This window comes from Pogona vitticeps, chromosome 1 (genome assembly GCF_051106095.1).
Source record: "Pogona vitticeps strain Pit_001003342236 chromosome 1, PviZW2.1, whole genome shotgun sequence".
NCBI lineage: Eukaryota > Metazoa > Chordata > Lepidosauria > Squamata > Agamidae > Pogona > Pogona vitticeps.
The window spans coordinates 243,941,104-243,968,508 of NC_135783.1; the positions used below are offsets into that span (position 1 = coordinate 243,941,104).

Consider the following 27,405-nt stretch of genomic DNA (forward strand, 5'->3'; position numbering starts at 1 on the left):
GTAGATCAGAGATGGTTCTCAAGACCACTTTCCTGTAATGTGCCACCCTCCCAATTTTGTTGGATTGTGGCTCCCAGCATTCTCTACAATTGGCTGGGCTCCAGTCCAAGATCTGGAGAGTCATCTTTTGTCTATCTCTGTTATAGAGCTTTGCAGGGACAGTTGCTCTCAAAAGGAAGTACCCTTCCCTGGAACAGGGAATAATCTGGGTTCCCCAAACTGGTTGGTGGAAAGGTTTTATAAGAGGAATAAAATGTGTTATGTTGCCAAGAAGTGACTGCTTATCTTTGTTAGCCTGTTTGGCTGTTTCTAGCTTCCAGGTGTTTGTTTAAGGCTTTGCATTGCCGTCCCTTATGCAAACCTGCCTGCCTGTCAACTTATCCTTGGAAGTAATGCAGAAAGTGGTCTGCTTTGATCTTTGACACTGTTTATTTCCCCCTGGTTTCTCCCTTCAGCTCTGTGGCAGCTCTCACTGAATGCATGAGGCACAAACAGCTGGCCAAATTCTTTCGTGAGCGGCAAGAGCAAATCCGTCATTCATTGCCCCTTGGCTCCTACCTTCTCAAGCCGGTCCAACGCATTCTCAAATATCACCTGCTCCTTCAGGTAATACATATGATCATAGCAGATTACTGGTGTGGTCTAATTTTGTAGTGTTGAGATCAAAGGGAATGGTTTTATCTTTAGGACTGAATTGTAGAATAATTTGCTGACAGCATACGCATATTGCCCCATAACGTAACAGCTCTCTGGTTGACTGACAATAAAGAAATATGAGAAAAATTTAGATAAAACATAAATCCAATATAAAGGTGAGACAAAGTCTCAAGATGTAATGAAACAAAGTTATTCACTGAAGAACTCTGGTGCATACCAGCCAACTAATTATTTGGTGGACTTTTCCAGTTCTATGACCAGTAGATTGCAGAACAGTATTAAGAAGTATTGGATATTGCAAGAAGTATGGTTATATAAAACTTTAGATTTTTTTAAAAAAAGATATATAATATCGGGGTCATGTTTGTTAAGAATGAGTTTGGAAAAGGAAAAACAGGACATCCCAACATACTACTGGGGAGCATCGGTTTCAAAGGGTGTAGACTTTGTAGTCACTACGGCTTGAAAACAGGATGAGCACCACCCCCTAGAGTCGGATACGACTGGACTAAAAATTTGTATTTGCTGTACTTTTTAATACCTAATGAAGGCAACTACAAAATAATTAACTAGTCAAAACGTGTTGACTGCACAATAGATGAAAAACATTTTTCTACATCTTGAGACCTTATTCTCCCTTAGATTGGGCTTCTTCACATGTGTCAAGTTTCTTTTTGCTTTTATAGATTTAATTTTTTATAACTGTAAAACAAAAAGCCAATTAAAATACAATAAGCCAAACGTACATCAGTCCCAATATTTAAAACAAATACATATTTAAAAGTAAGAGAAAGATCTGTATCTGGTTCCAAATAGATGACATAGATGTCAACAGAGGAAGCTCCTGTTTTGGTGGTCATGGTGACCATCTTTGCCTACATGTGTGGCTCCAGAGTAAATACGCGTTGTGGGGTTTGTTCAGGAGTCTGGTTTCTGAGAATTCTGTTTATTTCAGAACTGGTTTTTAATATGATCTTTCTGCCAGGAATGAAACGTGCTACTTGGGATGTTATGTGAGCCATATATGCCTGCATATTTGCCAGAATAGTAGGTTGTATCCAGAGGTGTCTTTCTGTTCACAGAAAGCTCTTTTATTCAGTGGCTTCAGTTCTTTTATTACTTTTATTCAGTGGCTCCCATGTATAAAAGAAGGAATTAGTCAATCTTCATAAATTTTCATTTTGTTTCATAACTCATCATGTTACTTAGGTTGTTCCAGAGGGGTCCCACCCCACCCCCTGGAATGAATTTGAGGGCAGCAAGGGGCTGCAGAGAGAAAAGGTAAATCTGCAAAAGCTCACTACCTGGCCCACTTGAGCTTTCCGTGAACAGAAGAGCGCCACTAGATGCAAGCTGGTTCTTTCGTCCTGAGAATATGTACTAGGAATATTAAGACAGGCGGCTGATTCTAGTAGGATTTATGGTTTCACTTTGTAGATTTAATCTGCCTCAGTTATATTTTCTCCGTATTTTAGTCTGATGTGTCAGGGCCAGCAAGAGCAGTTGTACAAAAGTGATATCTATAAGATAAACTTAAATGATTTCACTCAGTTTCATTATTATGATTCCCTCAACGAATCCAGGGAATTGTCATTATGTGGCAGATAACGAACATTTCCTACGAAAGATAACAACTCCTACACAGCAGTGTCAGAAGAAGTGCAGCTCTCTGGAGTGGAGTGGGTCAAGGGATGACAATTAAAAATAAAATAGTTGCCATCTCAATATGCTCCTTAGTTCCTGAATTTATTTATTTTTTTCTTTATTATTTTGTTCATTGGGGAACTTGTGAGGGACAAGATCATTGTTTCGCAAAATGTGCAGTTTCTTGTAAAATCTAACAAGGTAGACAATATAATCAGAAATGTGTAATCCCTCCCGTGCGATCTTATCTGCATTTTCTCATCTCTGTGCTGCTGTTGTCCAAGCTGCTTGACAAAAAAGTATTGTAGAGGTTGAGAAATTTCTGCTACCTTTTTTGTTATTAATTGCAGATTGGTGTGTTTTGGGTTAAGCTTTGTACCATTCTTCAGGAGTGTTACTTCCTTCATATAAACAGACAACAGCATCTGAGGTGTTAAATAATCTGACATTCTAAGTTTGCATCAACAGCTTTAAGGGTGTTAAATAAGCTAACATACAAACTGTCTATGGATAGGCTTTGTGTTGAAACCATGCCCACATAAATTGGTAAGACTATGAATTTATGACTAGATACAAATGTCTTCAAATTTTGAAGTAACATAATAACACATTGATGTTCAAATTGTTACTTTTGGGTCCTCTTGTTTGTACAGAAGGACAAGAAAATCAATCCTTATAATCTTGTAAAAATAATATTTTGAAAGCACTGTTAATGCTACCACATAAATATGAATGCATTGTTTCCAGATTGTGAATGCAACAAATACCCAGTAATAACAAAATTACATTTGTGCTCCAGTGTGGATCAGTTCTGGAACTCAGATCATTTGGTCAGATCCTTGTGCGTGCAGTGTTTATATACCTGGATACATGTGAAATCTGGGGCAAAGGATGAGCATCGGAGAATCTTACACTGGCTGCCTTACAATTGCTCCCTCTTCCCCCAGGAGATAGCAAAGCACTTTGATATAGAAGAGGATGGTTATGAAGTTGTGGAGGAAGCGATTGACACCATGACCTGTGTGGCGTGGTACATCAATGACATGAAACGGAAGCATGAGCATGCTGTGCGGCTGCAGGTAATCTTGAGCCTGGTCTGTGATGCCAGCTTGGAGGATGGGTAGCTTTAATTTATGCCCAGTGGAGTATTATTTTTTGAAGCTACCTCTTCACCTAGAAAGTGGTGGAATATTTATTTATTTTATTTTATTTATATCCCGCCTATCTGGTTGGTTAAGACCACTCTAGGCAGCTAACAGCATGAAATAGTATGAAAATTTTTAAATAGAAGAAACCTTAGGAGAGGGAGGAAACAATAGGAGAGGGAGAGGAGAGGGCATCAGGAATTGTCTGGAGGGAAGGCCTGCCGAAACATCCGTGTTTTTAGTTGATTTTTAAAGATGCCACGCGAATCTCAGGAGGTAGGTTGTTCCAAAGGCGAGGAGCCACCGCCGAGAAGGCCCGATTTCTTGTCTTTACCTTCCGGGCCTCCCTCGGTGTTAGGCTCCTCAGCCTCACCTCCTGGCTCGCACGAGTGACACGGGTAGATCTTGTTGGGAGTAGGTGTTCCGCCAAGTATCGAGGCCTTAAACCATTTAGGGCTATGTACGTAAGCATCAGCACTTTGAAGTTGATGCGGAACCAGATGGGCAGCCAATGCAATGCAGCCAGAGTGGGTGAGATATGTTGGTGAGATACGCTATCATAAGTGGAATGTGCAGAAAGAAGTTGGCTTGGGAAACACCATAGCAACCCTGTCATTGCTGTCTTTGTGACTTGCTGTCCTTCTGCTGTATTTTTCCCTCTGGAAAGTGTTGCAGAGTAAATGGGAGACAATTCTGGTTTTGTAACACCTAAATACAGTAGTAGTTTTTCCTGATTTTATGCAACAATACCTTCTCATTCCAATTTCTAAGATTTAACTTTTTGTTTCAGACTGCGATACTTCCATACATGGTGTCTTGTTGCATGCAATGATTCATATTCTTCCCATTATTGAGGTCACTTCACAACAGTATACTTTCCAACTCTTGCTCCAGATATTTAACCCCTGGGCCCTTCTCAGAAAATACATTTATTCCACTGCATTTCTTCATTCACCCTCCCAAATGCCTGGAGCTTAATATTAAGGAGATGTGTAAAGGGTCAGACTTGACTGGCTGGTTGTCTCACTGTCTCACCTGGATACGCTTTTGCTCCTAATTCCATTTATGTAGGACAGTAGTCCTTGATTTTTTTTTTCAAATCCAGACCCATATTTTAGATACAAACTATAACAGAGAACTCATTTTTAATTTTTTAATCCTATGTCCTTGTTTTTCTCCTTTTTCCTCCAAGGTGACCAGATGTAAGAGAGTCTAGGGCTCCTGTATCTTTTAGTAGTTGCGCTGCAGACAGAATTTTTTTCCACAAATTTAGAGAATATAATTTGTGAAAGGAAAACGCACAGTTTATGCATTTGGGGGAACAGATCCCTTGAGAATTCATGCAAGTAGTTGTGTTCTCCATGCTAAACAAACAGTATCCTAAGTTCTAAAAAAGACAGTCTTCAACTGTTTGCCTCTTGCCGAAATTTTATGAAATAGCAAATATTATAATTGGTGCATGTACCTTCATTTTCTCTTGGGCTGCCTTGAAGTGGCTCCTTACAAGTATGGGAATGTTTCACCTTTCCTCTAATTTTTTCTTTTCTTTTTCTGATTTCAGGAGATTCAGTCATTGCTTATTAACTGGAAAGGCCCAGACTTAACTACATATGGAGAGCTAGTCCTGGAGGGCACCTTCCGTGTCCATCGGGTCAAGAATGAGCGAACTTTTTTCTTGTTTGACAAGATTTTACTCATAACAAAAAAGCGGGGTGATCATTATGTGTACAAAAGCCATATACCAGTAAGTGGGCCCAACCTCATGATTTTGGTGGAAAAGAAATGAGTATTTCTGCACCATTGGTTTGTCCTTCCTTCCTTCCTCCCTCCCTCTCTCTCGATCTATCTATCTATGGTAGGAGTAGCAGAGTCTCACTCTAGACTGGAGGAGATGAAAAATTATTCTTTGTTATTTAGGGTCTCGTACATAACAGCTGAAACTGATGTGAATCTGTAACTCACTACAAACAGTTCTGAAGGTAGCTAACTAAAGCAGCACAAAAGTGGTGTGAGCACTCCCATTTCTCCACACCAGGCAAGGTGTTACTATAATAATGGGGAATTAGAAAATTTTTAAAAAGCTGGCCTGAATGTGTGTGTGTGGGGGGGGGGCTATCTTATCTTTTGCTTCAAGAGGTTAAATGCAGGCTCACCAAAGAGGAAAAAGTTGAATTCTTGGTTTATAGCTTGCTGTAACTTACAACTCAGGTGTCTTCACACAGTACTTTGGTCATAAAATTTTAAAATGATAAAGTTTTGGCATCACTTCAAGATGATGCTCAGTGCAGTAGTGACCACTGAAAGTGAACTCTGTCCTTGGTGTGTGTGGGGGTGCGAGTTGTTGTTGCTGATGTTAAATACACTGCATTGACGTCTCTGGCATCTGATCCTACAGTGCTCCTCCCTGATGCTGATTGAGAGCACCAGAGACTCACTTTGCTTCACTGTCACCCACTACAAGCACAACAAGCAACAATACAACATCCAGGTGAGGAGATGGGCAGGGACAGTCAGAGATGTAGAGAGGAGAAGGATAGTATGGCAGAGTGGAAGTAGGGCCAGCCTGTGTGTGAGGCGATAGAGGAAGAAGACAAGCGCTGAGTGGGAATGAGGAAGACTGGAATATGTACATGCTGGTATGATTTAATGTGGAAAGTACAAAGTTAATGTTATATTGGAGGTAAAGGGAGATGGGGAAGCAAGTTTTTTGGTGGGTTGCTCTGCCAAGTCTTGACTCATGAGAAAGATGTTCAGGTGAGGAGCTGTGGAGCATGTTTGTGTGCTCACCTTTGTGGTAATAATGAAAGCAGGGCATGTAGGACTCCGGGCTTGGTGTGTGGGGTGAGTACTGTTGTCCTCCACACTCATGGACTGTACATTTTGCTGCCAGGCCAAATCAGGGGAGGAGAAGCGTGTGTGGACTCACCACATCAAGCGTTTGATCCTGGAAAATCACCATGCCATCATCCCTCAGAAAGTGAGTGAGAGTTCTTTTTTCTTGTCCTTTGTGTAGCTACTGAATAGAAGGCAGGAACTCCGTGGTGTTTTCTGCCCCTTCTCTGTTAAGAGTGGCCAGTTGTGGTCCTCTAGGTGTGGTAGGACTGTGCCTTCCATCAGCTGTAACCAAGGCCAACAGTGAGGACCCGAGGGCCTTACAAACCCTTTCTAGCTCCATGATTCTATGATAGGGAGTAGCAGTCCTTCAACATTTAGTGGATCATATGTCTCCCACCTCTCTCTGCCCTAAAGCTGCAGTATATTTATTCATCTAGATATTTTTACCACCCTTTATTGTCCCCTCCTGGTTTTTTTGTATTAACACATCCGTACTTTTAAGCCTAATTGCTCTGTTTACTAAATCTTCTAATAACCATGTGGAACAGCCGAAGAATATTTATTCTTGGTCTACAGAAAATCAGGCTGAGGGGGTCATCTCCCTTGCTCTTCCCCATGTCTTATTTAGTAAAGGGAGTAGGAAGGGATTTTTCTTTTTGGCTCTACCCTGGTGATCATGGATTTCCTTTTTCCCCTCTGTTGCTTGCTAAACCAATATTTTCTTTCCTTCAGGCCAAAGAAGCCATATTGGAAATGGACTCCTACTGTAAGTTTCCCCCCTTCTTTCAAGAGTCTTTCCTGTTATGTCATTGGCAGAGCAAACTCATTAATATGTAAAAAAATGTCCCTGCTCAAGGCTGAGAATGTATTCTGCCCCATAGGGACTAGATTCTTTTATCTGACTTGGAGAGTGTACACAGCAGTGAAAGCAACAATAAACAGAATGAGATTCTGAGGAATGCAGCATCCTCATGTCAGCCTCTGAACAGGGAACTCTGTTGTTAGACAGAGTGTTATAAGCCATTTCGGCCGGCAGATCTGGGGTGCTGTGAAAGGGCAGCTGTTGGTCAGAAGTTGTGTATATGCTTGTGAGATTTTCTGCCTCGCATGCCAAATTAGAGACCAGTCTAGGGTACTCTGCACTTTCACTTTGGGAGTCAGAGCACCACTTGCTCTCATGCCTGACACTAGCTCTGGTCTCTGTTTCCCATAATTTAATGTAGTTAGCCTTCTCTTGGGTTCACAGCAGAATCTGCCTTTGCGTACTGCTGCATGTAATATATTCATGAGTGGCAACAGTGAGTAAAGTGAAGTTAGCTTGGCTCAGGCATGCTCTGACCATTGGGCAGGCTTCTACATATTGCTGCCTCCTCCTTTCAGATCCTCCTCGCTACAAATATAGCCCAGAGCGACGGAAGAAGTCCTGGTTAGGCCAGCCTACAGAAGACATTCCTCAACATGGCCGCCAGGGGCGCCGGCAATCAGGTAAAAGGGGGTTTGGCGTAAGGGTGGGCTTATCTAAGCAAAGAAAAGGGCAGCAAGCTGCTCTTATCCTTTAGTGATACAGTGGTGCCTCGCTAGACGATGATAATCCGTTCCACTGAAATCATTGGTTAGCGAAATCATTGTCTAGCAAAAGCATTTTCCCATTGGAATGCATTGAAACCTGTTTAATGCGTTCCAACGGGGAAGAATCGTCATTGTCCAGCGAAGATCGGCCATAGGAAAGCCGCTTTGCGAACTGCCAATCAGCTGTTCAAATTCGCTAGTCAATGTCTAGCGAAAAAACTGTCATGCAGGGTAACTGTCTAGCGAGGCACCACTGTACCTTGGATGGACTGTTGCGGATCACTACAGACTGACTAGTGCCTTCTTAAAGGGTAATGATGCCCAAGTATCTCCTGGAGGCTTTAAGTTAGAATCTTTGTATTTTTACTATTAACTTATCAGTCTCCCCATCTTAGTTACTGACAAAGTTGTTGTGAAGCATTTCTTTAGCCCTGTAACTCTGTGTAGCTGGCAGGCATTCAAACGTTTTCTCTGCCAAGACCTGATGATCTGTTGCACACACCACACACATACAGAACACACTAAGAGTGTGTGCTTGTTTATTCTGCACTGCTCTGTCTGAACTTCCCCCTCATTGATACTGTGAATGTCTCACCTCATCTTCAGAGGCAGATAATTCAGCAGCGGAGATGAGGATACCACCTACATTATTTGGATCAAACTAAAATTTGAGACCCAAAGAAAGGAAAAATGCGGGAAAACAAAGCCTTGAAGCTATGTGTAATGTGACCTAGGACTATAATATCACAAAAGAGACCAAGCATGGCCAGTAAATCCTTGTGGGTTGTCAGCTGTGCAGTTTAACTTGTTATCTTGCTAGATCTAAAAGACTGTCCTGCTCCAGGGTAGGGCTGTGCATGACAGGAGGTCATTGCTCATTTTAGCATGTAAAGGGCGTGTTATGCAATTAGCACCATCTGTAGATTTCTTATGAGTGTTTAGAACTGTATGTGTGCAAGTAAATCTAATATAATGTATAATCAAAAATGGTCCAGTATTATTGACATGCCGAGCAGTGGCTGCTCCAGAACAGACAGAAAGACCAAAAACATGCAGTAATAGCTTTTTCACCCACTCGGTGTATCCATGGATCTCAGAATATATATTAATCAATAAACTGGTTTCACTCAAAATCTTAAAATTACAGAAATGGTTACACAAGACGTATACGATTAACAATGTCAAGTGAGAATGGTTGGGATCTGCAAGACTTTCTGTGATTGGGGAACCACAATCAAGATGTGTGCCTATTACATCTCCATATAAAGTGCCAGTGATGGGACGGGCAGAACAGTTCCCATCATTAGATCTTAATACACAAGAAGATGAATAGAGAAAGAAGCTTCCTCAAAATTGAGGTCCTGAGATATCTTGTGTGTTTTATATTAGATAATGTTGTTGTTTTTGTTCTTTAAGAGAACTACTTCCTCTGCACCCCACGTGGAGCCTTTTGTAGCAAGATTGTGATTTTTTTTAAAAGCAGATGTTGAGTAGTAAAAAGTTAGCAAATCGATAATTGACCTGATTCATATCAGGTTGTGTAACCATTGGTGGAGCTGAAAACTGCTTCTGGGGATATTGCTTTGGTCAGATGTTGGTAATGATGTGGCTGGACTAGATGGACATTTAGTCTGGTGCAGGAGAGCTGCTGTTATAATATATAGAATTCTCACTAGAGGTGTGAATATTTGTGTTTTTGACATGCTTCCTGGGGAATTCTGGAAATTCTAATGCTAAAATAATGAATGCTTCATAACAGTAGAAAACAGACAGTCTGGAGACTGGCGAAATGTTAGGAAGAACAACCTTCAGAACACGGCCAAAGACCTGGAAAAACCCACAACAACCATTAGATCCTGGCCGTGAAAGCCTTCGCGAATACATTCATTATTCCTCCACAAGAAGTGGATAGTTTAGGAGAGTCCAAGGACCAGTTTCCTTCCCCCAGAAAAAAAGGGCATGTTTGGCGTCTGGAATTCCATTTAGTCTTTATATTTTTTTTCATTTTTTTCCATTTTTTTCTTTTTTCTTTTTTTTGGCCGTGGAGGCCATTGGTTGAAAGAAATTCAATATAATACAGTATAAACTCTTCTTTATAATGAAAGTGTTGCCATACCAGGAGGGGAACTTTCTTACCCTTGGAAAACATTTTTTTTGTACCAGGGGGTATTAGGAGGGTTGGGAAGACACATCCACTTTGCCCACCCCAATCTAAAATATTTTCACCATTGCTTGGAAAAGCTATTTTTCTGGATTATACAGTTTATAGAATTTCAGAGCTATCGTGGCAAGTTGTCTTTGTGTTGCAGAAAGTAACTTCTCCGAATTCTGGGAATACCCTGTGTGGGAGAGGGTGCAGTTAATTTTTTTTTTTTTTGTCTAGTTGTCCCATCTGGTCTGCTACTATCTGCCCTGATGTGAAGTACCTTTCCATGGCCTGAGGCAGTGGGAGGCTTTTTCCATGTCTTCTGCCTCAGACCTTCCTGGCTGAATAATCTAGGAACTAAAGTATGAAATTTGCCCTTAGGCTAGTTACCTGTTTATCTGTTTCTTCTGGGCTACTCCTAAGTTTAACTGTCTGAGGACAGTCTGTAAACCCAAGTAAGACAGCCCAGGCTGGTTGCATTTAATTGATTGACTTGTGGATGTTGTAACTTGTACTTAAACATCGATGAGGTTCTAGATACTTTTGTCCATTAGTCAACATCTTGCTCTGTTGTAAGTTGGATCAGTGTTTTGTGCCATTACAAAATGTGCTAAAGTTTTGCGGGCATATTTTAATCCTTGACTGCTGTGTCAGGAGAGAACTGCTGTGCTTCACTCTTAGTTGCTGGTGTGCAGATGCCTCTCTAGGCAGCTCCCGGAGGTAATCCACAAGAGGATCTCCTGTCGCTTAGGTTCTTTCTAGAGCAGAGGAGTAGAACTCAGTTTCTTCTTGGGCTGCATCGGCATTAGGGTTGCCCTCAAAGGGCCGGTTGTTATCTGTAAGACTATAGAAATGTATCTACTCTTCATCATATTAAATATAATCGTCCTGATTCAATTACAGTGGTGCCCCGCAAGACGCGCGCTGCGTTTGACGATGAAATCACATCACAACGAACTTTTTTGCGATCGCAAAACGATGTTCCCTATGAGGGAATTTCACTTTGTGATGATCGGTTCCCTGCTTCGGGAACTGATCATTGCAAAGCGATGATTTTTAACAGCTGATTGGCTGTTTCAAAATGGCCGCCGGGTAAACAAAATGGCTGCTCGCTGTGTTTTCGCATGGATTCCTCGCTGCACAGGTAGCGAAAATGGCCACGCTATGGAGGATCTTTGCTGGATGGTGAGTTTGAAGCCCCTAGGAACGCATTAATCTGTTTTTAGTGCGTTTCTATGGGCTTTTAAAAATCGCATCACGACGTTTTCGTTCTACAGTGATTTCGCTGGAACGAATTAATGTCGTGATGTGAGGCATCACTGTATCACTTTCTGACTCTTTGCCACTTGGAATGCTGGGATTAGAAGCCCTGCTGGGCGAATTCCCAGCATCCTTGTGGAGCATTATGGGTGACTGAGTAAGTGCCTGCATATTATATACTGCACAATAGCAGGCAACCCTGCAAGGGCCACAAGAAACGGCCTGGTGGGCCGGATTTGGCCAGCGGGCCTTGAGTTTGACACATGTGTTCTAGAGTGTTAGGGGTGGTGAAAAATAAGGCCTCTCTGAAGGAGATAGAAGCCCTATTTAAGTCCTCGCCTGGCCTCTCTCTCACTCAGCCTAGGCTCCCTCCATGTGTTGGATGAGAAGATTTAAAGCAGGGAATCTCTAAAGAATGGTGAACACCTCCAGTGGTGGCTGCCAGATGCCCAACAAAGCACCTGTGGATGCAGACTGCCAGGGCTGGCCCAAGACGTATTTGCAGCACTCTTGCTCCCCTCTCACTCATTTCAGGGTGGGTAATAGGCAATAGGTGGATAATAGGTAATAGACAATAGGGCTGTGCTCTTTCATGTTTGTGAGCTGAAATTCCTGGAATTCTCCAAGAATTTCAGAAATTGCAGCCCGCAAATCCAAGCCAGTGTACCTATACTGGCTTGCTTCTCTAGAGAAGGGCTTTGGGGCTTTTTATCTGTACCATCAGCTTTCTCGACCTTTACTTCTTATTCTGGAATTGTTAAGAAAGAAAGCTACCAAGATGCTTACTGGGAGCTATAGATCTTTGGGAGTTACCCTCTATAGAGCCTAATGGGAAGTGGGACTATAACTCCCAGGAAGCAGTGGGACAGCTTTCTTTCTTTCTTTCTTTCTTTCTTTCTTTCTTTCTTTCTTTCTTTCTTTCTTTCTTTCTTTCTGTCTTTCTGTCTTTCTGTCTTTCTGTCTTTCTGTCTTTCTGTCTTTCAAACAACAGACAGGGAAGCAGATGGTGTATTTGGGTGTGTGGTCTTAAACATGGAAGAACACACCATAAGAACGTAAGAAGAGCCCTGCTGGATCAGGCCAAGGGCCCATCTAGTTCAACTTTCTGTATCTCACAGTGCCCACACCAGATGCCTCTGGGAGCACCCGGGACAGCTAGATACCTGTCTCCTGATATCCCTCCCCTGCATCTGTCGTTTGGAGGTACCTTCCTTTTAAGCCTGGTGATTATACATCACCATCATGGCCTGTAACCTGCGATGGACTTTTCCTCCAGGAATTTGTCCAATCCCCTTTTAAAGGCATCTAGTCTGGATGCCATCACCAGATCCTGTGGCAAGGAGTGCCACAGACTAACAACATGCTGGGTAAAGAATTTTTTTTCTTTTCTCCCTTCTCACTCTTTCAACACTCAATAGGATTGGATATCCCCTGCTTCTGGTATTGTGGGAGAAGGATCTATCCACTTTATTCATCCCCTGCATAATTTTATACATCTCAATCATGTCCCCCCTTTGGTGCCTTTTCTCTAGGCAAGAGGTCTCCAAACCTTTGAGGTTGAGGGCCACATCGTATATTTTTCACATTTTTGAAGGCCAAGAATAAGGAGCATAGGTGTCTCTCTGTGTTGTTGGACTCATATTCCATTAGCCACAGCTGCTATGGCCTTTGTTGTCCAATTTCCACCACCTAGAGGACCACAGGCTCCCTGCCCCAATAATCAGAGTGTGCAGAGTTCAGACTTGAAGGGTCTGCTTTGTCTTTTACTGGAACCCAGGGACTTGTTACTAGAACTATGGTTGAAGCCAGACATAGAGCACAGGTGCAAAACCATTGCTTAGCTTAGTCAGACGTACTCTAAGCCTCAGGGAACCACACATGCCCAGTCTATGAATCTGCGAACAGTACCGAATCCCAACTCAAAACTCTGTTTGCAGGGGGGGAAAATTCGTGGTTTTCCCATCAAATTGCAGCCTTTTTCAGCAATCTGATGTAGAGAGAAAATGGGGTGTTCTTTTAAAGTAACAATTGTTGATGGTAAACAGGGTTTTCCAAATCCCACTTAACTATCTACTGCAAATTACCTAGAAATCTACCAGTAGATTTCTTCTGGCCACCTCATTATTGTTTCTGTATGTGAAGTTGATTTGTGGGATCAGCCCTTCTGGTGAAGGCACCATCAGTGGGCAGCTAGATCTCCTCTTCCCCCCCCCACTTGTGTACTCTCGCTGGATTTGAGGATGGATGGGTGGCTTTATTAGAGAAAGAAGAGAGGTGCAGTTGCAACAGCTCTATTCTGAAGGTAGGCAACTGCTACTCCATTTGCCCTCAAGTGCCCTGGAGTAACATTAATATCATTTTGGTTACAGTGGCAGTTAGTGATTGGTCACTTGAAGCATCAGAAAAATGAGGACATAGCAGAGTGACACCGCTACACCGAGGCAGGATGTTTCAGTGTGATGTAGGCCTTAGTAAGGCTGTCTGTCAGTAATACACTGAGAGGAGTAACATGGGTTCTAACAGGTGTTTATTTTATGTCCTATCCCTAGAACCTTTCCATGGCAAAAACAGTACTCAGAAGTGTCTAGAAGGACTGCACCCTGCCCTGGCAGGGCTTAAAGGCCGCAGAAAATCGGGTGCGAGCTCCTCTAGTCCAGCATGCAGCATAAACGGTCTCTACGGTCTGGTGTTGTGGGACTGGAAGCAAACACCTGGAGGGCTTCTGAGTGGTGGCCCTTGGGTCAAAGCTAACTTGGGAATGGATTGTGGGCCTGTGCTTTGCCAAACATGCCTCTCAGTTCCCATTAAACTCAATGGATAGCACTGGCTCTATATACAGTATTCCATGTGCTCACAAACTGGGCATCTGACATTATGAGAATCCCGTCTTCTATTTTTAAACATGAGGTTTTGGTTCTTGTGGCATCTGAGAAGATGTAAGGACTGTCTTTCATGTTCTCAAAGAGCTACAAGAGTAAATGTCCAAGTAGCTAAAGCGTCCATTCTCTCGACCAGGCCCTTTGCCTTCTTCCTTGTCCAGCTGTTTGCTGGTTCCTACAACCCATTTACACTCCTTGTGCTCTTCAAGTCTTTGAAAGAAAAACACCCAGTTCATTTAGTATTAATTAATTAATTAATTAGCTAGCTGCCTTTATCTTTACAAAAGGACCCAAGGTGGCGTACAACAATTAACATGGATCTGAAAGAAAAGATAACCAAAATAATTGTGAAGATTTAATTTGTTTGGCCTCTTGGTCATTTTTGGTGCAGGTAGTTTGCAAGCCCACATAACAAACCTTTGGTGTTGGTGCTTGAGAGGCATGTTCTCCACTGCTGGGTGGAGGCTGGTGCTGTTTGGTTCTCCACTTGGATGCTTCAGGGTGTTCCCTTTTGGAGGGGCAGAGGTTGTGGGCTAAAGCTGGTGCTGGCTTTGATTGATTGATTGAGAATGAATGAATGAATGAATGAATGAATGAATGAATGAATGAATGAATGAGACAAATTCAGTACTTCTGGGCTCAACCTCATCGATCTTACAAACTTTGCTTTCATCACAGAGCCAACAAAGCAGATCCTCAAGCAACTGAGCAACAGAGGTGAGTGCTTTTGTTCTTTTACTCTTCAGCACCCAAACCTCTGCCCAGATTTGCTGGCTTTATGTGACTGGAATTTGGCAGGCACGTTTATGAAAGGAGTGTGAGAGGGAGGGAGTAGCCACATTCAATGGTTTAGGCATCTGACTGTGGAGCCACAGGTTGGGAGTTCAATTCCCACTGTGCCTCCTTGACAAGGGCTAGGCTTGATGATGGATAGGATCCCTTCCAACTCTGCAGTTCTAAGATTATTAAGACTTCCGGGTTTTCACCCATCCCCTGCTGGCATGAGCTCTCATCATGCTTCCTGAGGTGCAAAGGCAGCCTTGGGACACATGCAAAAAGAGTTTTCCCACCTTTTCTTTACACAGTCCTTTAGTGGCTTCTTGATGCCCAGAACGTGACCCACTGTGATCTTCTCAAGGAGGGACAGTGGCCACTGGAAGGGGCTATAACGTCTGGCTAGCAACCTATGCCCAGCTTTCAGCTGTCTTGCTTCTGGTAGATATGATACGTCTGAAATGGAAATTGAGGACACTGACCAACAAGTACCACGTGTGGATGAAGAATATATTACTAGGCAAGGAACTGATATCCAGCAATTTCCTTAATGGCACCTTTCCCTTCTTTTTTTTCATGTGCTGCAAATCTGGTAATAGGACTAAAGGTAAGATCCAGACCTTCTGGAAGGGAGGGAAAATTGCGGGTGGCAAGGGAGAAGAACAGCCTTTCACTTAAGGGGCAGAAAATGATGAATGCCTTGCAATAGGCTTTGAGTCCATGATGAAACACCTTCTTAAGTGAATGTCATGCTCTTACCACCCCATGACAACTGTAATCTCTCAAACCATGGGAGAGTGATTTCCCAAATAGTGGGATGCAGGCTCTCCAGAGAGCTCCGGCATGTGTGGCTGCCCACGAGTAAGTAGCTGATGCTAACTGTGAGGGAGGAGAGCATCCCGTGTCATGTCTCTGCTCATATCCCAGTCGTGGGACCTTTCTGAGGAGACCCACTGCTTGCCCCTCACTTCAAATAGCATGCCGATAGTGATGGAGCCCTTTTGGAGTTTGGGGAAACCCCACAACCCCCCCACAGCTTACCCCCCGAAGAGGAGGAGGAGGAGGACCAGCAGGCCCATCCCGAAGAGTCTCCAGAAGAGTTGGCTGAAAGTGACGGCAGCGAGAAGGAGACGGGGCCAGAGGAAGAGGAGGAGGAGGAGGAGGAGGAGGAGGAGGAAGAAGAGAGGCTGGTAGGAACGGAGCAGGTGGCATACCTTGCAAGCTCCTTGATGGCGGTCCTCCATTGCTGGCACTATCGGGCCAATGCTTTGCTTTTCTCCTGGGGCAGCACGGTGAGGTGCCTATTTGATCCCTCTGCCACAACTCCCTTGTGTGCATGCTGGCTTGGTGCATGGCTCTCCTCCGCTTCTCCCCATTCATTTTGTCTGCCTGTGGTGAAATCATCTCTTAATGAGACCCGGCCAGCTCCTTGTCCTTACAGGTGGGCCCTAGAGGGTATGTCTCTGAAGAAGAAGAAGAGACCCACGCGCCGGCGGTTTTGCGTCTGTTTAACCCTTTAAGCAATTCTACTGATTGACTTGGTGCTTTGTGCACTCCCGTACAGACTAATAATATTTGTACCTTCATAACACTGGGTCTTAAACCATCTCCCCTGCTTTATGTGAAGTCATTTTACTTTCTTCAGTTTTTCTTTCCCTTTTGCTAAGAAGGTTCTGCCAACATTGGCAGCATGATATGAAGAAGGTGATGCTAATGTTCAGCAGGATCCTTGTGAGCTCCTGTTGCCTGTGCTTTTGGACCCTTTCGGGATCCAGCATTGCTTCAGATGCCTTGCAGGCAGTGCATCAGCCTGCTGTTTTTCACCAGTCCATTCAGCAGCCTGGATCAGACGTGTGCAGGGCACCTAGTAAACAAGCTCCTTAAAGCTACCGACATGGAAGGAATTGAGACTTGCCTCAAGACAGGCAAGATGTAAGCCTGTCCTGTAACAGGGCAGGGTGTGAGCTAAAACCACCCATGTTTGTTTCCTCAATGGCCATTTGCAAGGCTGCTTGATTTTGAAAGCAGTGGCTTTAGTTGGTTTGTCCAGTGTGGTCTAGAATAATGGGCTTGGGCCTGTGCTGGAGGTTTTTGATTGCTCATGTGTTCATTTGGGCAGCAAGGGCCAGCTATAATCTCTCAGCTTCCTGCTATAAAATGGATATATTACTGGTTATAAGTTAAATTGAGTTAAGGATTGCAGTGTATTTCAGAGTGATAAGTAACAATGGCAAAAGATGTTTAGTCGTATTGATTCTATCAATGTATGTAAAGACAGTGGTTCCTTTCCAAACTGCTCTCCCTATAAAAGGACTGCTTCTGTTTCCTTTCAGGGCAAGGGACACAAAACACAAGAAGGACCCAAACAATGCCTGTTTTCAGGCAGGAATGAGAAAATCAGCACCATGGAGACCGGTTCCTCCGTCCCAAAGGTGGGTGGGTTGACTGCCTGTGAGATAGGCTGTGCCATGTGTTGCTAGGAAGTCCTCTGTTCCTGGCAGGTCTGGACAAAAGTTATTCATTGAACTACAGCTCCTCCATCAGCATGGCTACTGGGACATTTTAGGAGTTGCAGTCCACAAAATATCTCCCAGATGTTCTCCTGGTTTCTGCTTGTGCCAGATGAGACAAAGGGAATCCTTTGGCTCTTACAAACTTCAGAATCCCAAAGTCATGCGACTACCACTACCCAATCTCAAAAGTTCCCATGTCGGATGCAGTTGAGCCAAGACTAAGACTAAAACATTTTGCTGCCTGGGATTAAGGACAAGATGGATACCATTCCCATACCATGTTCAGAAGCTGTCTGGAGTGACTGCTAGATCTTACTTCAGCAGTGCTGGTAGAATAGTGTGCTTTCTCTCATCAGAAACAACAGACTGATCTAGAGGGCCAATGGCAGGCTATGTTAGATACACACCTCTGGAACAGTTGGAAGGCCACCTCTGTGGCATTCTTGTTTCTGTTGCCTGAGAAAATTGCCTTATGGTGGGGTGATCCTGAATGTACCCTTCCAGAAGATAAGTCATACCGATCCCAAAGAATGTAACTCTGAGTCAAACTAGATATTAAAGATAATACGTATTCCCTTCAATTAACATGACATCCTCAGAGATACATGCCACAGCAATCAGATTTTCTGGTTAAGCCAATATTTACCCAACAGTTTGACCAACAGAAAAGCAAAGTGTGTTAAACGTCTTTTATTGAATCATTTTAGGGGCAGTTATGTTTTCTATCTTAAAAGCCTGTAGTTAAATAACATGTACACTGATCTCTGGCATTGGGTTGCGCTTGAGCAATGTTACGTAGATTAAACACCGAACAGTAATCTGAAAGGGGAGAGCCAGTGGAGTGAATTGGAATGGACACAGTGTCAGACAGGGGGGGACTCAAGAGACTTGCGTTCCAATTCCCACCCAGCCATAGAAGCTCATAGGGGAGGGGATAATAATGATAAACTTGAACACCTACTTGAACATCTCATGTGTTGCAAAAACCCTATTAGGATTCCCATAATTTGGAAGCAATTTGGCAGCACATAATAACAAACGATCTTCACGCCCCTTGTTTTGTCCTATATGGGAATAAAATATGAGAAAGCATTCCCTCCTCCCCCAACCTGCTCTCTGTTGGTATGTTTCCTAGGCTCGATCAGCCATGGAGCTCAGCAGAGTATTAGAAGTCTCTGCCCAGAAGGAAGAGTGTCCAGAAGAGAATCCTTCCGACCCAGAGTCAACTGGGCTTGTGGACCCTGTCCTAGCAGAGCAGCAGGAGGCCCCCGATAAGTGTTCAGACAGTCTGGAGCCCACTGAAAATACAGAACAGCTGAAGCCCCTTAGCAGTGAGGAGGAGGAAGAGGAGGAAGAAGAAGAGGACAGCCATGCACCCCAGCCCAGAAGCATCCTCCCAGTCTCTGTGCTGGATCAGGCCAGCATTATTGCAGAGCGCTTTGGCAGCAACCTTTCCCGTCGAAGTAGCCTGGCCCTTGAGGAGGGGAAGGGCCCTTTGACCCCCAAGCTGGCCAGCCGGAGCAGCAGCATCCTAAGCTTGGAAGGGAGTGAAAAGCCTGCCCTAAATCGCCAAAACAGCACTGATACCTCACACTGCCTCATGCCACCAGAGACCTCGGCAGAGTCCAGCAGTGTCTGTGGTCAGGCAGCTTCACCTGGGCTCTTTGAGCCTGATCACCGTCCTTCCTTGTGCAAAAGGAAAGAATCCATGCTCTCCCAGCAGGACCGGCAGCTGCTGGACAAGATCAAGAGCTACTATGACTATGCAGAGCATCAGGATGCTGGCTTCAGTGTCCGGCGGAGAGAGAGCCTCTCCTACATCCCCAAAGGACTGGTGAGGAATTCAGTCTTCCGGATCAACAGCCTTCCCCAGTCGCAGCCTGGCCCAGAGGTCCTGAGGAAGAAGAACCTGGGCCCAGCCTTGGGCAGCGCTGGGGTGGGGCGGACGGCAGCCTGGGTGCTGTCTAACCGGCCTGGGGTTGGCTCACAGATCCTCCCCTCTGAGGCAGCGGGCGATGAAGCCCCTGCACCCATCACTGAAGCAGAGTTCAGGCCACCTGCTGAGATGATTAAAGTCTGGGAGGAAATGGAGAAACCGAGGCGAGAGCACTGGAGCAGGCAGGTTGAAGATGGCGGCACCAAGGGCGGCAAGGCCAATGGGCCCTTGACTCGGGGCGCCTCAGGACCCTTAAAAGACAGGCTCAGGGGCCAGGAGAACGGCCTGGACCTCCATGAGCCGCTTTTTATCCTGGAGGATGGTGACCTTGGGGACATCACGGAAGAGTCGGCCGTGCCCTCCCCTGAGAGCAAATCACCCACAGAACGGGCCATGCCCTCAAGGTTGCCCTGGAAGGCATTGCAAGGGCTAGGGAGTTGTGAGCCAGATTGGGGCCCCTCTCAGATGCACCCCCGTGTCATGCAGCTGGCCCACCTGACTGAGGCAGAGCTGACAGAAAAGGTGAAGAACAAGGTGTACCAGCTGGCCCGCCAGTACAGCCTTCGGATCAAGGGTCAGAGACCTACCCCACGTAGGAAACTGACTGAGGTGGAGGAGGAGATGAAGGGCAGTAACTCAAGTGGCCAGCAGGAAGGAAAGAAGGAGAAGGGTATGTATTGCCCCAAAGACACGGTGTGGTCACAAGCAGTCCAGCATTGTTCCTATTGTATGGATTACTGCAGTGTCTAGAAGCTGTAGATAACAATTGGGGGTGGAGTGGGGGAGGATGCTGTGAGAACAAAGAAAGGTGAGCACATGCTATTGTATTTATTACCTGTGGTTTACTTCTGGAATCAAGGACTCTTTTTTTCCTACCCACTGTGATTTTCGACCACATTAGGCAGCAGCCTTTGTAAAATAGGAAAGAAAGTATTGCTATAATATTCTTTTCTATAATAGAATATATTATCTTCTGCTCTTACAGTATGTCAGTCGTTTTATATATATGTTTTTAAGAGCTACATTGAAAAGGCATTTAAAGTTATTTATTAGTAAAAGGTAACTTATTTAGCAATGAAATGTATTAGATGATTTAAGGTCTGTGTTATAACCCTGCTGAGCAGAATACTATTTCACCAGAGTAGATGATCAAAATGTAAATAATCCAAGACAATGCTTTGAATGGAAAACAGCCATAGGTCTGTAGAATAAGCAGGTTTTAACAAGATACCTACAAGTCAGATCATCAGGAAGGGAGCCAATTAGACCTTTCTATTGAGAGGGAAGGCTCTAATTGAGAGCAGTGGTTCCCAACCTTGGGTCCCCAGATGTTCTTGGACTAAAACTCCCAGAAGCCTTCACTGCTAGTCTTACTGGCCAGGATCTTCCTCTTTCTTTCCTCAGAGCTCTTCTGATTGGTGAGCATTGTGGGCAAGAAAATGTGTTTTAATGGCAGCAACCCACCACCAGAGAAGGCTGCCCTAAGGCAACTCCATGACCTGTTAAATGTTGGACAAAGGAAGCAGATTTTTTTTGCGTGGTGGCGGTGGTGTGTTGAGTCCTTGGATGAGGACAGAAAGATATTTTTAGAGTGGAGATCCTGTAGGATTGGGAGCAAGGAAGTTGAGATGACCATGTTCCTAAGTAGGGCTAGAGAGCAGATCTGGTAGCCGCTTTGGCTTAGTCCTCTCTCTATAATGCCTTTCTGTCACCTAAATTCCTTTAACTGTGTTACTTTCTATGCTTTTTTCTTTGTTTCTATGTTTCCTTGCATTACTTTCTCACTTATCTTTCTCCATTTTCTTGGGCTGATAGATAAGAGGCAAAGGGGAAAAGTATTATCTTGGCACAGAGTCTTCACCCAAGACCCAGGTTGGAAGAAAGGAAAGTTCTCTCCTCCCTTGGAAGACCTTGCTCAAACATGCCCTATGCTTCTCTCCCCTCAGAGGGGAGGATGCCATGTAGTGGCTGACTAACCAGGCAACCTCCGGATCATCTTGTGGTGGTCAGCAAGGGTGCCTCCCCATGCTTTTCCCTTCAGTCACCAGCTTGCCTCCTGCAGTTGTGGCCAACTGCTAGCCTGTGGCACTTTTCTGTGAGTTGTTCTGGGGGTGGGTGGGGGAGGGGATGAATTCTTCACACATGAAGCCAAAGTTGGGCAACCTCCAGAGGCCTGAGGGCTGCGCACATCCATTCCTAGACCTTGGAGGGCTGCACCCCCTTCCATGCCCCACCCACACCAAAACCAATTGCTCCTCTTTTTTAAAGTAAAAAGGCCCCTCATGCCGTGTGTGTGTGTGGGGGGGGGGATAGGGCATGAGGGGGCCTTTTTTACTTTATAATAAGTAAAATATTTTTTAAATGTTTCTGGGAAGTTAGAGGGACTCTGGGGTACTGAGGGACCAGAACATGGCAAAATTGCCTCCTGTGTCTCCTAGAAGCCACAAGAAGACTTTCTGAGGAAAAATAAAAATAAGAGGCTTAGGAACTGGGCCTCCCTGTGGGTGACTTGGGGTTTCATGCATCGGTTGCACTCCTGCTCCAAGCTAGATGTGCATTAAGAGGGTGACCAGACGGCCTCTTCAAGCCAGATTTCCAGGCAATCCTCTTGCCACCCACAGAGGACATAGCTTCCATTCTTCTAGCTGGTCAGTAGGATGGTGCTGTGTGGTCCCCACAAAGCCATCTTTCCTGACTTCTGTCCAGAATGCCCTGCAAACCCGTGGACATTGCCCATAGCCACTTAAAGCAGATATCAAGAGAGGGAGTGTTTTCTGTCCATCTTGGATTCCTTCCAGTCCAGAATACGGGCTAGAAAGAAGTCACTTGAGCCATCCATTCTGCAGTAAGCATAAATATGTTCTTCCTCTTGCTCATTTTGAAAACCACCATTACTGCTTCAAGGAGTGCAGGTAGAGATTGTCAGGTAAAACAAGGCTGTGTTGGGTGGATCTTGAGTGGCCTGTGGATCCTAGATTTTTCTGTGGTTTGGGAGAGTGACCTATGTTTGAAGAGCTATAATTGACTAGAGAGAGGTCTGAGCTACTGAGTTGAAGTTTGGGAACAATCCTCATTGCAGTCATTGGGCCCAAAAGGCACCATCTTCTTTCCACCCTGAGTTTAGGAAACTTACTTTTTTGACGTACAACTCCCAGCTAGCATGGGCACTGGGGGGATTCTGTGAGCTACAGGCCAAACAGTAAAATTCCCAACCTCTTTTCTGGCCCTAGCACTTCCTGACTCATTGCTTGCTGGTTTCTTTCCTAGGCAAACAGAAGCCAGCCTTGAGTCTCCTCAACTATGAACAAGTTTTGCTGCAGGAGGCCAGCCCACTGAGCGTGGTGTCATCTTCCTCCACTCACGAGAAGTCGCCCAAGTGCTTCTCCTTCAGCCCCTGCTCCAGCAGCCCCCGCCTCATTTCTCCGACCAGTACCCTTTCGCACAGCCCCCTCAGTCCCATGGTAGTTGAGAAATTCAGCTGGCCTGATGTGCGGGAGCTGAGGTCAAAATATTCCTGTCAGGCAGGGACTGAAAAAGGCAGACCTTTGCCTGTTAACAGGAGCCGTTCAGCACCTGAGAAAATGGTGGAAGCTGATAGGGTGCTGGGGGAACATCTGTGCCCCAAGAGGAATGTGAAAGCAGTGGTGAAATCCCAGGAAGGGGGGATACAGAGCTGCAAAAGGGAGGCCCCACTTAGTTCCATCCCCAAGGATCATGCCTGTGATGCTCACAAGGAATTTTGTGTCACAGCCAAGGACACTTTGGAGAACAGTCAACAGGTGACAGTCACGGAAAAACTTTTGGACACCACTGGGGAGCCAGATGAGAGCTATGTTCAGATTCGCTCGCCTACATCCCGGGAGAAGATCTCCCTCAAAGCTGTGGTGGAGCGATGCAAGGCCTATCAGGACTCTGAAGAGTATCGTAGGCGTGAGGAGGACATTCAAGAAGGAGATTCCAGGAAAGCACTTCAGCAAGGCCACTGGGACAAGACAGACGGTCACCAGCAAAGCCTGGTCAAGAACCTGAGAGAGAAATTCCAGACCTTGAATTCTAACAGCTGAGCCTCCTGAATTTCATACCCCCGAGGTCCAAATGAGGAAGGCTTTGGAATAAGCCTTTGAAGGGAGCTTTGACATCCTCTCCAACTGAAGAGGATAAAGGACTGACAGAAATCTGTTCTTCCTGCATGGATGGGCAGCTGGCTTCCTCTTGGATTATTGTATTCTATGCCATGTGGACAGCTCCCTAGAACCTTCTGGGAAGCTGCAGGCCCCTTCAAGGAGCTCTCTGATGGCGACGCCTTCTGAGCAGGGCGGCTGCTTTCATTAACCATTCTAGTGACTTGAACCTTGTATCAACTTCCTGCTGACACCCTGCTCCACAGGGTTTTTGTTTTCTTTTGTTGGAGATGGGGAACATCTCCTAGAAGCATAATGGAGTTTCCTATTAGAGCAGGCACACCACAAGTCAGTTATCCCGAAGGCCAGGTGAGGAAAGTTGTGTTCTCCCCACTGGGTCCAGGCTTGCTTGGGAAGATGTAAACCAGAGCAGAAATGAATGAGCCTTCTTTTGTTCACCCTCATAGGAGAATAAGTTATTGTTCCCAACTCTCTCTCCTTTTTTTAAAGATGTAATTTTACTGTGGCTGGGAGTCTTGGTGGGTTCCAAGGCTCTCTGAAAAAGTGTAATCTAATATTACCAGTTGTGTACATATTTCAGTCTGTACGCACTGTGCAATAACCACTTTGGACCAAAGAATATGGCTTCGGCTTCTTTTTCACTTAGGGGCGGGCTGTGAGTTGGGGTAGAACTGTAGAGGATCATAATCCTCCGTTTTTGTACTATTTTCCAGGTGCAAAGCTGCACTGATATGATGGATGCATTTTTGCAGTCACTGGTGTACCACAAGCTGACACAATTGTTGATGTGATCCATTATAGGGTTGTTGTGGCCATCTCAGGCCCTGGTGAACCACACACACCCCAAATCTAGCTTGTAGTGTAATACCTACCTTAATGCAGTCTTGTGTTCTGAGGCAGAGCAATTAAGTAGGGTAATAAGAAAAAAAAAGTCAAAAACAGGAATTGCTTTTTTCCTCCCTTATGCCCTGCTGCACTGGTACACATACAGCAAAAGCTGCTGGTCCTTACCTGGTTATGTGGTGGGATTTTCATTTAATGGTCTTATTTCTAGTGACTTTACATAAGTTAAACCAGCTCCAGGGCTGGCATGCCTCTGTCCCCACCCTTGGTCTGGAAGTGTGTGGAGAAGATGGAAAGGCTTTGCATCCCAACTGGATTGATAGACTTCCCCCAATGCTTCCTTTTTCACTCTACCTGACACGGGAGCTCGGTTTTGGAATGCCAGATACAGACCCTTCCACAGGTAGGAGGCTTAGGAAGTTGATTTGTTTTCTCTGCAGGGGCAAACATTCTCCATTTGCCCTCTGAGAGACAGATCCAACAAATCCAGTAACAGATCACAGATCTTCCACAGATCACAAGATTACATTATTTAATATTTTCACTTCAAGTTGGACACTAGTATATGTAGGGAGTATTCAGCCCTAGGGGCAGGAGGTAGTAAAAAAAGGGGGGGACAAACTGCCTAATTATACTACATACATAATTATGTGCTGGGTTGATTAAACAATTGGGGAGAGTGACAATATGGGAAGCAAAACTTTTATTCTGGATGGGTGGGCAGGATTCAGAGTGTGGCAGTCCACATTTTATCCCCTGTGAGGGAAAAAAAACATGCACATGCTGTACATACATTTGATATATGGAATCAAAATGTCTGCATAACTCAGACACTGGCCATTTATCCACTGCCTGATTAAGAGACAGTGACAATCATCTTTATTTTTGAAACTATATCTTTATTCCTCCTTACCAGTCTACTCAGAGGTCCTTAGGAATGACCTTTTCCCATGTCTAAGGATTCTTTATATTAAAGGTTATTCCACAGAACTTTGGGAAAATATGATAAAATATCGGTTGCCTGAAACTATAAAATGACTGCATATTGTATTGGTTGTCCTGGCTTAGCAGAAATGAGGAAGGGATTCTGACTATTCATCTCAATGACAGCAGACTCTGAAAAGTGGGTGAGCGAGTGAAAATTCAGAGTATGGTTCAGCAAAACACTGGATTTCCTTAATCTAGCACAAGGGGACATTGTCCTGAGAGCTACTAATATTCCTGTGGTGCTACATACTTAAAATTAGGGATGTGTATTCAGATTTGGAAAAGCTCAAAATGCTCTGAATGACACATTTGGCCAGCTCCAAATATACCTGAATTTGATTGTTCTGAATATCTGTAATAGTAATTCTCAAAATATGGTGTCCCATTTACTCCTATACATTGGAAAGGCAAAGGGGAAAAAAAAACCTGGGTTCTGCTTCCCAAAGGAAGAAGTGAAAGTGAAACCTATCTCTCAGACATCTTGGAGTGATTTCTTGAGATCTAAAACGTAAAAGGCACTCTGGCACCAAGGGTAGTGGGGAAATAGAACAATGATTGGAGTTGGCATGGACATTCCTAGGAAGGGGCACTTGTAAATGATGTATGTCTGCACCAATGAAATCTAGAAGCAGGCACACACACAAGAAGGCATTTTTGACATTGTTTCTTTTCAATTCAAAGGTGGGCCTAGGTGCTTATAAAGCCCCTGAGTATTTGCTGTTAGGATATGTTGCGGTGCAAGCCTGCACTGCAGCAGTTTCCTCTGTGTCCTTTTCTGAACCCACAAGTTACATTTATATTCTCGACATCTCATTGTATATTGTTGACTTATTGTAGTTGGGAATAAGATTTAGGATTAGTAGATTCATATATTAATTCATTATAAATCAACAGGAAAATATTTTGAAAAATATATTAGGTATAAGGTATATCAGGCAGAATAGGATTTTGTTATATAGAGACAGATATATTGTTAATAGATTTTACGTCTGTCTCTGTGTGAATTTTTCATTTGAAACAATATAGCAGAATCACATACTGTTCTTTGGGTAGAGTCCATGGGCAATATGAAATATGGGTGTGGCAGAAGCAGCAAGCACTTGGGGAAGGCTGCAGGAATGCTGCCTGCACCTACTGGGGCTGCTACTGGGAGGGAGAGGAAAAAGACACCCTACAACTGCTATTATAAACCGTCCAAACAAAGTTGGCACCCAGCTTCCTTGTTCAGCACTGACAGTATGAAAGAGCACCAAGCAACAGTACAGTGTGCCTCTGCCAAGGAGGTGGCAGAGAAGCCTCTGATTCAGGGTGGACAGATACGAGTGAATCTCAGACACATTCCAGTGTCATCTTTGTACAATCTAGGGACCAAAAAAGATGGCGAAGAAGGCACTTTTCTCTCAGAGAACCAATGTGCCTCAGCTTGAGCATCAGCAGTCCTTTTGCTTTTGTAGTTCAGAAAGACATTGATGAAGAGCACCAAACATTACCTTCCATATCTGTACCATGCAGTTCCATCATATTCAAGGAAGGACTTCCCCTATGCCCAGCAAATCTCTTCTGTGCGAAGTAGCATTGTGGTTGGTGGGAACTCCCCTTCAAATACATATCTCTCTTTGGGGAGGAGACTGAGGGGACTCAAGTAGCCCTCTTTCAGAAGAAGATGACACTGAAATTATCCCGGCCCTTCCAGCTACCAGAATTAGTAGTGATGAGAACAGTCCCTGTCAGGAACGTGCAGTCAAAAACTGGAGCTCCCAAGTCAGTAATTGGGAAACATTTGCAACAGTGTACAACAGATGCTCATATGTTTAAGGGGTTAGAGGCCTTAAGAGAGTGGACCGTTTGGCTATATAGAGTTCATATAGGAAGCAAGGGAGTTCTGAATATCTGGAAATTCTGAATTTTTAAAATTCCAAATCCAAAGGGCTATAAATCTGAATTCCAAATCTGAGTTTTGGTGCCTATTTAAAACATCGTCTGTGATTGCAGAAATCTTTGCCACAGCCTTGTAAGGTAGATTGGTTGTATTTCAGAGATAGTGGCTTACCCAAGGCCAATGTGGTGATACCGTG

At 44.4% G+C, this 27,405-nt stretch overlaps 1 protein-coding gene across 1 annotated transcript in view; it reads left to right on the forward strand.

Annotated features, from left to right (window-relative positions):
• The window catches only part of PLEKHG3 (pleckstrin homology and RhoGEF domain containing G3), a 33,547-nt gene extending 9,428 nt beyond the window's left edge, over window positions 1–24,119 (forward strand). Inside the window, exons 6-19 of the mRNA XM_078387126.1 lie at window positions 456–606; window positions 3,249–3,380; window positions 5,008–5,190; window positions 5,842–5,934; window positions 6,337–6,423; window positions 7,014–7,047; window positions 7,662–7,766; window positions 14,814–14,852; window positions 15,509–15,611; window positions 15,723–15,750; window positions 15,887–16,201; window positions 17,243–17,341; window positions 18,558–20,028; window positions 22,626–24,119. Coding sequence (XP_078243252.1) covers window positions 456–606; window positions 3,249–3,380; window positions 5,008–5,190; window positions 5,842–5,934; window positions 6,337–6,423; window positions 7,014–7,047; window positions 7,662–7,766; window positions 14,814–14,852; window positions 15,509–15,611; window positions 15,723–15,750; window positions 15,887–16,201; window positions 17,243–17,341; window positions 18,558–20,028; window positions 22,626–23,422 — 3,637 coding nt within the window. The 3' untranslated portion in view covers window positions 23,423–24,119. The remainder of the gene's footprint in view (window positions 1–455; window positions 607–3,248; window positions 3,381–5,007; window positions 5,191–5,841; window positions 5,935–6,336; window positions 6,424–7,013; window positions 7,048–7,661; window positions 7,767–14,813; window positions 14,853–15,508; window positions 15,612–15,722; window positions 15,751–15,886; window positions 16,202–17,242; window positions 17,342–18,557; window positions 20,029–22,625) is intronic.
• The last annotated feature ends 3,286 nt before the right edge of the window (window positions 24,120–27,405 follow it).